Source organism: Sorex fumeus, unplaced genomic scaffold (genome assembly GCF_029834395.1).
Source record: "Sorex fumeus unplaced genomic scaffold, SorFum_2.1 ptg000037l, whole genome shotgun sequence".
In the NCBI taxonomy this organism is placed as follows: Eukaryota; Metazoa; Chordata; class Mammalia; order Eulipotyphla; family Soricidae; genus Sorex; species Sorex fumeus.
In genome coordinates this window covers 32,181,475-32,197,308 of record NW_026606094.1, presented here as the reverse complement: position 1 = coordinate 32,197,308, position 15,834 = coordinate 32,181,475, and the positions used below count along the sequence as shown (strand labels likewise).

The 15,834-nt window shown below is 32.5% G+C and overlaps 1 protein-coding gene across 7 annotated transcripts in view; it reads right to left on the bottom strand.

Annotated features, from left to right (window-relative positions):
* Positions 1 to 2,661: 2,661 nt before the first annotated feature.
* The window catches only part of LOC130027372 (platelet glycoprotein 4-like), a 253,284-nt gene continuing 240,111 nt past the window's right edge, over positions 2,662 to 15,834 (bottom strand). For all 7 annotated transcript variants that reach the window (XM_056118095.1, XM_056118093.1, XM_056118091.1 and 4 more), the window contains 7 exons: positions 14,658 to 14,727; positions 12,354 to 12,541; positions 11,247 to 11,365; positions 10,105 to 10,178; positions 9,282 to 9,336; positions 8,252 to 8,416; positions 2,662 to 5,560 (listed from right to left, as the gene is read on the bottom strand). In XM_056118095.1, the coding sequence (XP_055974070.1) occupies positions 8,252 to 8,416; positions 9,282 to 9,336; positions 10,105 to 10,178; positions 11,247 to 11,365; positions 12,354 to 12,541; positions 14,658 to 14,727 (671 nt within the window). In that variant the 3' untranslated portion in view covers positions 2,662 to 5,560. The remainder of the gene's footprint in view (positions 5,561 to 8,251; positions 8,417 to 9,281; positions 9,337 to 10,104; positions 10,179 to 11,246; positions 11,366 to 12,353; positions 12,542 to 14,657; positions 14,728 to 15,834) is intronic.

Below are 15,834 nucleotides of genomic sequence, written 5' to 3'. Positions count from 1 at the left end.
AAAAATACACAGCATGTAGTTAAGAGAAAAAAAGATAGGGTGGTTTTACAAACAGAGGGTAGGATACAAGCAGGGTGGAAACGGTCCTTACAAAATTACAAAATCCTAAGACAATTTTTTGGGGTGGTCACATCCAGCGATGCACATGGGGTTACTGTTGGTTCTGCACTCAGGAATTACTCCTGGCGGTGCTCAGGGGATCAAATGGGATGCTGGGAATTGAACCCTGGTTGGCCACCTGCAAGGCAAATGACCTATCCACTGTGCTATCGCTCCAGTCCCCAGTATTTTTATAATCTATATTTTTCTATTTCATCAGTTACCCTGTTGACACTGAGAAAAATACCTGAGCTAGAGTTTGAAAAAAGTTTTGTTTGCATCCCAAATACAAAATACACTCGTCGTCAAAATCTATCTTTATATATTAGAGGGCAAGTAGGCCTGGCCCTAGCTACAAAGGTTCAACTCTCAGGTAGATATCCACAGTCCTGTTATTCCTCACATGTTACTGCCAGGGGGAAATAAGATACTTCAGTCCCTCATACAAGTGTAATGTGTTAGATGAATTTAGTGAGTCATGTCTACTTCATAATTTAATTCTTCCTATTTTTAACCAAATGCTCTGTACTTAACATATCATGCTAGGTAATTCCACCTACTGTGATTTCTTTCATTTGTAGAGTTGGAGACTTAAATACATAAAACATGACAGAAAAACAAAATGTCATTATAAAGTTGTTTGCAGGAGAAATTTATGAATTCAGGGGACCCTGTTGTCCATTAATGTATTAATACACAGATACTTTGGTGATTTACCTTTATTTCTACTAAACATATTCACTATTTGCTGGCAGCCAGGCTGGGATAGAAGACAAAAATTTGAAGAAAAATCAGAAATTACTATTGGTGATCACTGCAGTTTTTACAAACATGGGGCTCATTACTATTAAATGATTATTCAGATATCTGTGTGAATTTATACCATAAATATATATTTTAAATAAATAATAGAAGAAGAATGCTGAGAATCCTGCTTCCTGGCCTTTCCATAAAGAAGATACTTAAGATTTTCCCGTATTTTGTGTTTCTATGTTAAGATGACTACTTGGAAGTATGCATTAATGAATTTCTCATTTATAATATGAGTTTTACAAAATTACCCATAACTTTATTTCTTTTCCATTCCAGTCATGGAGTCCTGCTTCCCATATAAGTCATAGTCTTCAACTGTGCAAAAACTGAGGATAGAATAAGGGTGGGACAGGATTGGTAAGTTTGGCCCTTTCTCAATATTGCTCACTCACCTACTGGACTTAGGTTATGAGTGCATTTCTTCTTCACTACAAATAAAATTTTATCTTCATATTCTCCTCTCTTATTCTTGCTCAATATGCCAACTTCAGACATTTGTTACATAAGCCCAGTATTTTGATTAACATAATCTTCTAAAAGTAAGTTTATATTTCTTTTTTCTTTCTTTTTGCTTTTTGGGTCACATCCGGCATTGCACAGGGGTTATTCCTGGCTTTGCACTCAGGAATTACTCCTGGCATTACTTGGGAAACCTTATGGGATGCTGGGAATCGAACCCGGATCAGCTGTGTGCAAAGCAAATGCCCTACCGACTGTGCTATCGCTCCATCCCCCCAAGTTTATATTTATTATAATTTATAAGATATATAAGCCACATGATACTGAAGAATCTCTTCATTTGTGTGGCTTTTTTACAGATATGCTATGCAGAAAAGTTGCATTTTTGAAAGTCTTACCTGTTGTTGAATTTTATCCTGTGCTATAAGAAATAAACATGAATAGTTTTTCATTTCTGTTTCCAAGTATATAAAATAATAGATTCAAGCATATCTAAGGAGTATAAAGTTAGTACTACTTTACCCTCTATACTGTCATGTAGAATAATTCTAGTGGATGTGAAAAAAGCATTTGCAAGTTCAACAGAGAAAAAAATCTTAATTGAATATTTTTTGTTTTCTTTCAAATCATACCTTGCTGTGCTAAGAGTTAACTCCCTGCAGCATTTACACAGGGATATGTGGTGCCAGTAATAAACTGGAATTGGTCAGTTCAAGGAGCACTTTACCCCTTGAACTATCTCTCTGACACCCTGGTTGAACTTTTATTGATGTCTTCAGATATAATGGTTTCCTATTATCTTAGTGTCAGTCCATAGCTTTGACATCTTTGACTGTTAATAAATTAAACTAATATTTAGCAATTACACAGTTTGTCCACTTTCAATATAATATATATCAACACTTTTCAGACTTTCGTATGTACATGAATTAGTTGGAGACCCTTTTAAAAATACAGATTCTAGTCCAATAGGTCTGAAAAAAGTCCTGGGATTATATGTGTTTTACAAGTTCCCAAGTGTTTCTGGGCTTGAATTTATTTGATTAAAAATGTGACTATAAAACATTTATCTTAGCTATGACACAGTTATATATGTGATTGGATATGGAGACTGGAGCATTTATGTGATTGTATAGGCATAAATCAACTAGTACCTGAGTATTTCTTAAAAAATAAAATATGTGTAATATGTAAATACTTAGGAATAGTGGCAGCTAGTATAAAATTGTAGAAATGTCAAATAACATCGAAACTAAATTCATTCTAAAATTAACTCAAAAAGCAGAGACATTTAACAACAAATATTTTTATTTTCTCAAGCATTTAAAATGCAGCACAAACACTTGAAAATGCAGCTACCTTTGAACCACCAAAGGAATAAAGCAAAATCAAATAAACAGCTTATCTCTATACAATTATAAAACAACAACTTGTTTTTAGTTCATTAGTCCAGCTCACTGCAAACAATTTACAAAAACTAATCATAGGTAAATCTGTTGGTATATGCAAAAAATATAATTAACAGAGATTCTTTAAGTAGAGTTCAAAATCCATTTAGAATTGTAGTTAGACAAGAAGATAGCATCTATAGTGTCCCTAATACATTGGACTCACAGATAAATGGAACTGTCAGTGGAACACACCTAAAACATATTCCAGCTAGAATGATAATAATGATGCAGCTCTGTCATTTGTAGTGGGAAGTTAACATAAATATCTGTATTCTCACAGAATAGATTTTCAGGGATAACCAATTTTTGCCTATGACTATATTTTTTTCTCCCTAAAATGATACCCACTTTTACCTCATTTTTTTCCAGACATGAAAACTGTATAGATCACTCCATTTCTATGCATGTGTCAGCATCAATAAGTAAGCATGACCTCAGTTTCAGATATTGTAGACTCTCTTTGAAGATACTATAAATTTTCAAACCGAATTTATGAAAAATAACCAGAGTCCTTGTAGTAGGTAATTATAATTTGTATGAAAATGTGTTCTTCTGCTGAATAGTGCCACTGATGTATCGAATACAGCATACAAAGTCATCTCTTTTACAAAGAAAAAAATTCAAACATTTAATTCTCTGAACACCATATACTTGCCTCAGTGCAAAATAAGTCATGTACTACATTCTCAGCCTGTCCCACTCTTATGTGGATAGACTGTTGTTTGCACACTTACAGAAATCTAAACCCATTTTCCATATTAAAACATCTATCTCCCATCCTTTCAAGAAGAAGTATTATTTTTTTCATTGGGTATTTGAAAATATAATCTATCTTGTGATTGTCTTCTCTCTTGTGCAAATTTATAGACTATAGCAAAAGAAACATCGAGGAATGATAGATTAGCATATACATGAGTTTAATTCAACAACACTAAAGACCAGGTCAAAATATTTATTCCTGGTACTTAAATACTATAATATGCATTTATGTATAGTTATTTAAAAATATGAATCACTGAGCGGGTATATAGACCTTAAGTTTCTACTAATATAGTTCATATTTATTTAGCTCAAGAATTAAATTTCTTTCATATATCTCTTAAAACATGTATAAAATACGCTAATGCAAAGAGAGTAGACTTTTAATTATCAGAATAGAATACCTAGAATCTTATATTGTGTCTATGTCTTAGAGGGATACATTTTTCTGTAATTAAATTAAAATAGATATACTTTGAGTATCTTCAGATTTTCAAATGATTTCTTTAAAAGGTGATGACTTTAGGGTTTCAATATTACTTTGGCAGCTAACATGAGGAGTTCAAGAGTTCCTTAATTTTAACATGCCAATAAACCATGTGCTAATATTTTGTCCTACAGACATATATGTGTAAAAGAGAAGATAGAATGAGGTCCATCTTTTCTTTCCACCAAGAGATATTGGACAAAATGAATGAACTTTTTAATAAATAGAAGCTTGCTGAAGAAACTAAGATTACTTAACACTATATTCCCTAATAAAATGGAAAATTCTCTCATGGTTAGTCTAAAAGTTAAGTCCTCATGCAGCAAATGATAAAGCCACATAGAGGGTTTTGTTTTGTTTTATTTTGCTTTGTTTTAATTTTCTTGCAAATGTCTTCAAAAATTAGCCTAGGCAAAACTGGTGAAGATTGAATTTTTTAATAATATTTTAGAAGGAAATTTGAATTCATAAAGAAATATGGACTCAGAGTACTACACACAGAAAATTTAGGTGAACATTTTGTGACTTAATTAACAAGGAACCAGGCAAAGTTCAAGAGTTTAAGAAAGAACTACTTAATGGTTCAATCCAGTCCTTCTCAGGTTTTAAAAATGGTAGAAGCAAGGGATATTACAAAAGTATGATTAGTGCACATTCTACTACTCTTTTTAACTTTCATAAAGTAATCCTTTATTATTATTTACATCTCTTAATACTATCACAGCATTCTGAAGCTGTTAAGTAAAAGTTGTAACAATATAGATAGGTTAAATCTACTTAGATTTCCAGAAAAGTGACTGAATGGAGAAAGTGACAGTCTATAAACAAGAAGAGCCCAAAGATGGTAAATATATCCACTTACACAATCAGTGACAAAAATGTAAGTCCGTATTCTTATAAAGAAATTGGTTATAATGCTTGGTCTTGCTGGACAAAGGATTTCATAGAGAAAGAAACTTAAGTAATATCAAGAAATGGCTCATTGTTGGTCGTTTATTTTCCATTATTAAAAGTTTTTCAGAAATAGATGGTGAGTAGCTACTGAAAATGCGATCTGAAAACGTCGAGTCTTTCTGTTGCAACTGAACAAGGACACCACTAAGGGTGAAAATGCTAAGGAGCTAAGGGTGAAGTGTCTCTTGATCAGGAAGACGAAGGTTCTGAATCTAGAATTTACCACTAGACACCTTGTCATTCAATACCAAATGAAAATAACGGGTTATTGCCTGAGCCAGGTCTATAAAAACAAAACGATAAGTCAACTGTGTGATGAAATTTAGAAGGTTCTTTCTTTTCTTAAAAATGTGATTTTAAATAGCATCTTAATCTTTTAGAAGTGAACTGCTTCAGGGTAGTACATAAAAAGTGTCATCATGTTTCAACTAAAAGATGATGTTTTTTGGAAGAAGAAAGTATATGAAATCTTCACTTAAAGGTCAATATTAACAAAAGTATTGAAGTAATTGCACAGAAGAGTTGACTTATTTTCTTCCTAGAAAAAAAAAAGTTACTAAATATAACAAAGCAATAGTAAACCAAAACAGTTATTATTTAAATTCTATATACCTTGATGCTGCATTTTTGTTATTTAGCCCAATCTTTCAGGTGGCAGAGAAATATTTTCTTATGTACTAATGGGTAAGCTATTGAGTTTTCAGTTAAAAAAGGTACATCGATAGCAGTTTTTCAAGTCCTAAGAATTACACATAGCTAGATAACAAGTGATAACTAAATAAAATTACTCTGGAAGGCATTTCCAAACTCTGTCTCTTGAAATCATCTTTAATTAGTAAATGGTGATTGGTTATTCTTTTTGCAAGCCAAAGTAAAATCACACCTTAGTTTTGCTGTTTTACACTTAGTTCTCTTTGTACACTTTGATCACTTTGTATCTCAGTGTTTTTTAATTTGTTGAAATCTTTCTAAAGGCATCCTTCTTATAATATTCAAATTGTAAGCATGTTTAAGGAGGTATTTTTCTTTCCAAATCTTTTCAGCCAAATATAAATTTATGTATATAGACATATTTTCTATTTGTAAAGATAGAAAAGTTGGTTAAATACCAGTAATTTTTTCTTATAAATAAAATCATTAAGGAAAGTTAATATATATGTTATATATTGCTAATATATATGTTATATATTGCATACTTACTACACACATATGTGTATCTATCTATACACAAAAACATTTTGAAAAACTTATAGTGCTTCACCCAATTTAACAAATTTACCAAATATGGCTTTCTAAATAGAAATAAAGTTTGTCATCTAACTTCAAAAATATTTACAGAAAAGTTTTTATAGATGTTATGCTTTATTTTTTTAAAAAATAAACCTCCATGTTAAACAGTTCTGTTGTACTTTATTAATTACGATCTTTGATATTAATTGTATAATGTACAATTGGCCATATGAATACCTTTGAATAATCACAATTTATTTGTTACTGAAAAAAATGACATTTTTTTTTTTTTGCTTTTTGGGTCACACCTGGCAATGCACAGGGGTTACTTCTGGCTCTGCACTCAGGAATTACTCCTGGCGGTGCTCAGGGGACCAATGGGGATGCTGGGAATGGAACCCGGGTTGGCCACGTGCAAGGCAAATGCCCTACCCGCTGTGCTATCTCTCCAGCCTGAAAAATGACAAATTTTAAAGGAGATATAATGTTTACTTTATTATAATTACATATATTAGCATTTTCCATATGTTCTGTTCAAAAATATTATAGGCAGAATTATTCAATCCTTTCTCCTTCCCTCTGGTTTTGGGGCCACCCCCAGTCCTGACTTCACTCAGGTATCACTCCTGACAGGCTACCGCGACCATTTGGGGTTCCAGGGATAGAACTCAGTTTGGCCACATGCAAGGCAAGTGCTTTATCAGAAAGATGCTCTACAATCTTCCTGAGACCTCAATCATTTTTACAGAGAAGAAATGAAAGAAAAAGATGTCTGGGTAAATCCTTAGAAATTAGTGGACTGAGTAACAAAAGTAGTGCTCTTGATTATATTGTACTTTCTTTGTGTTTGACTGGAAAAGGATTTATGGATTGAAGAAAATGATAAGGAAGTAGAAAATTCTCTACCCATAGAAAATGATAGTGAGACCCAAGCTTATTAAAGAAAAGGAGGAAAAATAGGATAAAGTAATAATTTTTTGTTTAAAACTAAGGGAACGTGAGCACTAAAATCCAAAATGAAATTGGATTTTAAGACTACTTTAAGACTTTGCCAAGACTCAAATATTGTCCATAATTCCCTGATTCTCCCCTAAACACTGAATGATTTAGTTTAAATCATTAAAATTTAAATTGGGTGATTGGGCCACACCAATTGGTGCTCAGGAACTACTTCCAGTTTTTTTTTTTGGTGGGGAGTGGGGAGGTTGGTGGCTTTTAATTACAACCAGCAACTCTTGGGGTTATTCCTGGCTCTGCACTCTGGAATTACTCCTGGCGATGCTCAGGATATGGGATGCTAGGGATATAAATCAGGTCCATACTGTGCAAGGCAAAAACCTAACCAAACCCGCTGTACTATCTTTCTGGCCCCTACTCCAGTTTTATACTGGGGGACAGAACACTTTTTGCAGCTACTAGGGGACCATGCCAGGAATTGTACCAGGGTCAGATGCCTGCAACCCCTGCAGAATTTCTCTGGCGCTCAAATTTAATTTTACTCAATTTTAGACTTCTATTTTTATGTTTAAGTAGATATCTGATCTTAATTTGAGTTTTTAATTTTATTAATTTCTAACTTATTAATTTCTCCCTTCATTTTCTTTCCATCATAAAATTATATCTCTCTAAGTAACTGCTACCAACTTTGCATAACATTCTAAAATCTGTGAATATTAAATTTTTTTCCCAATAATTAACTAGAGTTAAATTGAAGGTCAGAATTTGTACAAACCTGTATTTGTAATAACTTCAAAGTTGTTAATTTCATCTTTTATCCTATCCTTCCCAGAATTAAAGATATTACATAAAGATATTATCATATGACTAAGCAGTTTTTACTTAGTCTTTGCTTTCAACTTCAAATCATCAATCTCAGAATTGAAAATATATTAGATAAGAGCTAGAATGTATAGCAATATTTGACTATAATGTATAAATGGTCTTTGATAAAATTAAATATAATATACAGAAATACTTTATAAGTTTGTAACATACTTACTCATTTTACTGCCTTTGATTTGCATGCACAGTATGAAATCATAAAAGCTACAAACATTATCACACCAACACTCAGTAGTATCATTTCTACCAGGCCAAGGAGCTTAATTTTTCCAGTCACTTTATCTCTGAACATTTCTGCCTTCTCATCACCAATAGTACCAGTCTGTAATAAAGTTAATTATTATAATTATTTGGGAAAACTTTATAAGTAGATCAGAGAAGCAAAAATACTCAAAATATTTCCCTATGTGTCGCCTATTGCTTTAAACACCTGGATATGAGTTACTTCTGTAAGTTATCTGTCTGAGAAAAGTCAATGGAATCCTTTTGTTTGTCAAAGAAGAGAATAAATGTCAAGACATAATATTTAAAGAGTGCAATGTAATTCTATAATATTAAAAATATTATATACCACTTTCCAAATTCTAAGTATCATTTGATCTTCAGAAAAATCTTTCTGAAATGTTTCACAGTTTTTTAAAAAGATGTTTCTCATTGTCAGAGAAAATAACAAGGTTTGATGGTTTCACTCCCAATGATAACATATACAGTACACTTATAAGTCTATCATTTATTCTGTGGTTTATATTAATAAAATCTTTAAGTAGGAAATAAAATTACATAGTTATACCTAGTCTGCTTTACTTTGCTCTGGTCTTTGAAAGGGTAAATGGCTTTTTTTAATGCTAAACATTTAATATGTCTTGAGATATTTACAATTATATCTATGCATGACTATAAAAAAAGCAAGTTTGTGAAGAATGCATTCTGAAAATAACCAAAAATGACAGAGACTGCTTTGTCTTCTTAAAAGAAAAAAATGAAAAGTTGCAAAAACTTATTATTGTGCAATTTGGTTCTCTCATTATAAAATAATAATATAATTAATAATGCATTATTAATTATAATAATAATTAATTGGGCATTCAAAATATACAAATTCAAATTATATATCTACATGCTAAATTGTAAAACAATATACATATATAAAGAGACTTACTGCAATTAATAGAAAGATAAAAATTTACCTCATTAAGCCAGACAATAGGCACATAGTAATGATGCTTCAGATGCTTTAATGCGCTGTAATATATATTGAAAATGAATCAAGAATATTTACTAATAAAATATTTATGTACAGCATTTAATATATATCTATTAACAATTCAATAATTACTAGAATATACTCTTTTTTTTTTTTTTTGGTCACAGCGTTGCTCAGGGGTTATTCATGGCTCTGCGCTCAGGAATTACTCCTGGCGGTGCTCAGGAGACAATAGGAGATATCAGGGATTGAACCCAGGTCAGCTGCATGCAAGGCAGATAGATACCCTACCCTCTATGCTATTGCTTTGGCCCCTAGAATACACTCTTGAAAAATTTAGTTAAGTTCCTTGATATTTGTTCCCTATTAGTTAATTGTTTAAATTTTAATATGTCTGTTTCTCAGACATCTTTTGCTCTCAGAAATCTTTCTAAAACAGATTCCTAAAACAGATTTTTGGTTTGATTGATTTGTTTTATAAGCACATGTTTTTTATTTCAATAAATTTTGCTCAGGAGAGTGAACCATGAATTTTACAAGCTACTGCATAGAAATATTTGGGCAGCTGGAAAAAATGAAATTGATACCAAACACTCAAAAATATTACTGAATAGTATAAACATCATATAAGTAAATACTAGATATTATAAAATACAGATGAAACCTAACATAAACATTTTATAGTACTTATTTAATAAAATTAAGTCAAAATAAATTTAAAATTTTATTTTTTCTGCTTTCATTGTGTTCTTCTTATAAGACTATACTAAAAATCGTGTAACAATAAACTTATTCAAGAGACTCACTCAATTTTTTTTGCTGGTTTGACCAGTAAGTTGATCTGCAGTCTTTTCGCAAACTGTAAAGTGAATCCAGTTGTCTAAAAAGGGAACAAACATATTTAGCAGAATAAAACAAAATCTTCAGAATATACAAAACTTCCTTTTTTCTGCCACATTAAACTTAAAGTGATTTTTAGGTTAACATTTGTACACATGCATGTATATAGAAACATACCCCAGAATATCTTTCTACTAAACTAAATATTAGCGTCTTAGATCTGTAATATTTACATCAAATGCTTTTTAGCAAATCATCAACAGCATTAATGAAATACAGTTATGCCTGGCCTAATATATATTTAGTGAGAATTTATATATCATAAGTTTGTAATTCCATGTCAATCTTGATGTAAACTGAAACATAATAGTGAAATTCTGGCATTCAACTTTTGAAAAGGATAATATTCAGGTAATTAAAACAATAAATCCTTCCACACCCTATCAAGTTGTTTAAGCTATTTAAAATAATTCCTGTCATTGGCACTTATAAAGTATGAATTATTAAAAATGTCATACATTTTTATGACTGAGTAAAATGGAGTTATTTTGATGTTCAACAAGCAGTTGATAGAAAGAAATCAAAGTAATTTTCAATAAAAAAAACTGTCAACTTTATGATACAATGAATACCATCTATAGGAGAGGAATTTACCCGGCCAACTCGGCCGACCCAGGTGTAATTCCTCTGCCCCTCTTGGAGAGCCCGGCAAGCTACCGAGAGTATCTCATCCGCATGGCAAAGCCTGGCAAGCTACCCTTGATGTATCTGATATGCCAAAAACAGTAACAACAAATGTCACAATGGAGACGTTACTGGGCCAATGAACAACGGGAGGACAATGCTACAGTGTTATTAATTAATTAATTAATTAATTAATTTGCCTTTTTGGGTCACACCTGGCTATCTCAAGAGTTTCTTCTGGCTCTGCACTCAGGAATCACTCCTGTTGGTGCTTGAGGGACCATATGGGATGTCGGAGATGCTGGAGATCCCGGAGATCGAATCCCAGTTGGCTGGTGCAAGGCAAACACCCTACTATTGCTCTAGTCCCAAATTTTATTTTTTAAAAGTAATATTAAATAATATTAGTAATAAATTTACTTACAGGTTCAATATCTAAGAATGTTCTGTGTTCTTCTTCATGGGGATTTAAACCTTCAACATTTGATGAAACATCAGGACTTCCATATAGAAAATGAGGAAGTGAAATGTACACAGGCTTTCCTGAAAATAAATTTTAGTAAAAAAAATTGGGACAAATATCCTTTTTTCACATATCACTTATTAAAAAGATTTTCTTGAAAATAAAATATTAAAATTAAATAAAAATAAAATCAGGCTTGAACACAGGGGAAGAAAAGAGAAGACATATCTGATCACCCATGTAAAAAGTATGTAATTCTGAAATATCTTACTAATAATTCAATTGATATTTACTATGCATTCCATAGATATTAAAAATGTTCAATAGAAAAAGTTTAATTCCTGGACACAAAAGTTTCAACTGTATGTTTCCAGCATATGCTACATTTTTGAACTAAGAAAGAATTTCTGTGAGAGGTTTTCTTTTTGTCATCCACAACTGCAACAGTACGAAAAAAGTGAACAAAGTAGGACAAACTCCAAATTTGTGTGTCAACTTTTGTTTTAGAAAAATATTGAATATACATACATATATCTATACATATATACGTTCATATATTTGCAATAAGTAGAAAAATGGCAGCTATATAAGTTGAAATGCTCAAAGTATTCTGGGAAGATTTATTTTTTTCCCCTATATTATCCAAAACTTAAAAAGAATCATATAAGGATTCTAAACACTAAAGAAAACCAACAAAATAAAAAAAACCTTCTTGTAGGATTGGAGAAAATATTTGCAACTCACATATCCAATAAGAAGCTAATAACATAATTGTACAAGGAAATTATTCATTTAAAATATTTAAAGATGGGTGAGACCAAAAACAGTATTTTCCAAATTAGCATTAGTTTCTACTACTCATTATACTCATTACATTTTTTCAAAACTGAAGCATAATTGGTATCTCAAAAACAATAAAATATCAAAACAAAAAAATTCTTTCACCACTCTTACAGTCTGCCAATATTTCTTTCTTTATTTTTTGTAGAAAGAAACCCTATATAATAATTATCCTTCAAATACTACTGCAAATTATATCAAGAGCTAATATTGAGAATGTGTTCTCACCGTCTTTGCATTTGCTAATGTCAAGAACACCAGAAGCTGTGCAATTATTTGAGATTACTTTTTCTGTGCAGAAGCAAATGTTTTCTGGATTTTCAGCTGGGGATGCAAAGGCCTTGGCAGGAAGGACATATCTGAACACTTCGATTCCTTTCAGATCAATCTTTTCTTTAAATATAGCATATATTGACCTAAACAAAGACAAGAAAGTTTCATTCCAGGAACATCACTTATGTGTTGGAGATGATATTTTTTTCTTATTTTCAGATTAACAGTTTTGCATGAACATAAGAAATATTGATATATTTTTTAAGCTGCCAAATTTTAAACCCAGAGCTTCACATTGTAAGGCAAGTACTCAATCATCAAGATATATTAAAAAATATTTCAAATAGGGTATTTTTTTTTAGAATTTTAAGTTCTTTTCAAATTTTTCTTAACCTTTTTTGTAAAATTTTAAGCCATAATATAACTCAAAGTTAAAGACAAATTATTTTTTATTTTTTCTCAAAAATTTAACAAAACACCTTTTGCTTATAAATTACTATAGCTTGTATATACTCAAGACAGTTATCCTCTAATTTTTTTTTTATAGATCAAATATCTAGATCTCTCAACTGCTTTGTTTGTGCCCAGTTTACATAAAAGTAGTTTTTGTTTTTTTTTAAAAAAATTCTGGAAAGTCTATTCCTTTGCTAGGATGTATAAATTGAGTTTTTCATGTATGTGTATATATATATGTATATATATGTATATATATATGTATATGTAAATAATAGACCTCCATCACTGTCACTGTCCTCCCATTGTTCATCGATTTGCTCGAGCAGGCCCAATAATGTCTCCATTGTGACAATTGTTACTATGTTTTGCATATTAAATATATCATGGATAGCTTTCCAGGCTTTGCCATGAGGGCGAGATACTCTCTGTAGCTTGCCAGGCTCTCCAAGAGGGGCGGAGGACTCGAACTCAGATTAGCCATGTTGGCCGCTTGCAAGGCAAATGCCCTACCCGCTGTGCTATCGCTCCAGCCCATACCTCCATCATTTACAGTATATCATACCCCAGACAATCTGCTGGGGTTCAATATATATATTTCTTTCAATTTGCAAATAGCTCTCTGTAAAGAAATACAACCTCTTTTCCATTTTGTTGTCGGTGCTTTGGTTTGGTTTGGTTTGGTTTAGAGTCACACTCTGCAGTGTACAGGGTTTGTTCCTGGTTCTGCACCCAGGGATCAACCCTAGTGGTGCTTAGGAGACCATTATGGAGTGCTGGGTATGAATTTGGGTGGGCCTCATGCAAAGCAAACACCCTAACTGCTATACTATCCCTTCAGCCTTGAACAACACCTCTTTTCAATCTTCACATTAGATGACTCAGAAATATTAAGTCCTTTCCTACAACCACAAGTCTTTCAGAAACAAAAGTTTTGCTATTGTGACCTCAATGGTTGTGTGACATATCTGGGCCCCATCAACCTGTAAAGAGGTCACTATGGCAGCAGAGCACATTCCATTCATTTACAAAGTTCTGTGACAGCTGCATCATCTTCTCTAAACATAATTAGAAGGATTGGTCATGTCATTCTAGAAGTGTTTGCTATTAAATATTCAGTTAGGTTAGTAAAAATAAAAGAAAAATTATTAGAAATTAAAAAGAAAAGCTTTACATCATTTAAAATCACTCACACCCTTCAAACTCTTAGTTAACAAATGTATTAACTTTCTATTGTGCTTGTTCTTTGTCACTGTCCTCCCGTTGTTCATAGATTTGCTGGAGCGGGCCCAGTAATGTCTACATTGTGAGACTTCTTATTACTGTGTTTGGCATATTGAATACTCTCAGTAGCTTGGAGGCTCTCCGAGAGGGGAGGAGGAATCGAACCCGCTTGACCAGGCTGGCTGGGCACAAGGCAAATGCCCTACTGCTGTGCTATCATACCAGCTTGTTCTTTATAAATAAAAAAATCCCTAAGCACGTGTGTGTGTGTGTGTGTGTGTGTGTGTGTGTGTGTGTTTTGGAAAATAACATGATTACTAAGTATAACTTTGTAGGGCCGGCACCACACGTGACAGTGATCACGGATTGCTCCTGGCTCTATCTTTACTCAGAGATCACTCCTGGAGGTGCTTGGTGGACGATATGGGGTCAGAGGATCAAGTCTCATTAACTACGTTCAAGGCAAGTGCCCTGTCTACTGTGCTATTTTCCCGGTTCCCTAAGTATAAAAGTTTTGAACTACAGTTTATCATTTGGAGAAAAGAAATTTGACTCACGTAAATACATATGTCTTTGTCTTACCTGCAAATGTCAGAAGAAAAGAATTGCAATACTCGATCGGGTTCAACAAAAGGTGGAAATGAGGCTGCATCTGTTTAAAAATCAAGTCAGTAAGAAAAGATGTAAAGCATGTTAAAATCTGGAACTTTCTATTTTATCATGGTCAATAAAAACATAATTCAAATGGGATATAACTTTTAAATTCTTGGCAGCCACATATATACATATGTGTGTGTTTGTATCTGTGTATGAATATGTATTTAGAGATAATATTTGATGGTGGTTGAGCCATATACCTGGGGATTCTGGTGGAGTTGTCATGCGGTGCTATATATTGGATTGGGCCTGAGAGATAGAGCAGAGAGAGGCCCTTGTGTGGCCAACCTGGTTTGATCCTGCCACCACCGCATATGGTTCCCTGAACACCATTGGAAGTGACCCCTAAGTAAGCCCTGAGCTATGTGAATCCCCCTTCCAAAAAAAAAATGGGGTTATCTATGAACAAGGTAAATGCTTGAATCTCTGCACTGTTCTTCAGTCCAGAGGCCATTTTGTTGTTGTTTGTCTGGTTTTGGGTAACTCCAGCAATGCTCAGGGGTCACTCCTGGCTCTGCACTCTAGGAATCCCTCCTGGTGGTGTTTGGGGGACCATATAGGACACAGAAGATTGAATCCAGGTCAACTGCATGCAAGGCAGTCACCTTACCCACTCCATCAGGCTGCCTGCAGCCAAATTTTTTTTAATGGATGTTTTGTTAAATTTTCCAAAATACTTAACATGTAGTTAACATAAAACTAAGCATTTATATTTTAATTTGTACTGGTCACCCTTTAAGTATTTTAAAGTGGCAAATAATTTATAGCTATAATTTTCAACAAATCTGTATATCATTGAATGTTAATTATATATTCATTGACATTAAGTCCATGTTAAATCGTCCCATTCTTCAAAAATTAATGAAAGTAGAAAAAATAATATACAGTAGAATCACATGTTGTTAAAATTATATTTGTGGCTTTTAGAAAAAAATCCCAGCCCATCAAGAGAATAATAATTATTATCAATTTCATTTTGATCTCTTTGGCTGCATTGTTACTTTTGACAGTGATTCATTGATCCTAATGATTTTCAGTCTGGTGATTTTTTAAAATAATTCATTAAAATTTGCTAAACAGAAGTTATTGTGCTTAAAACACA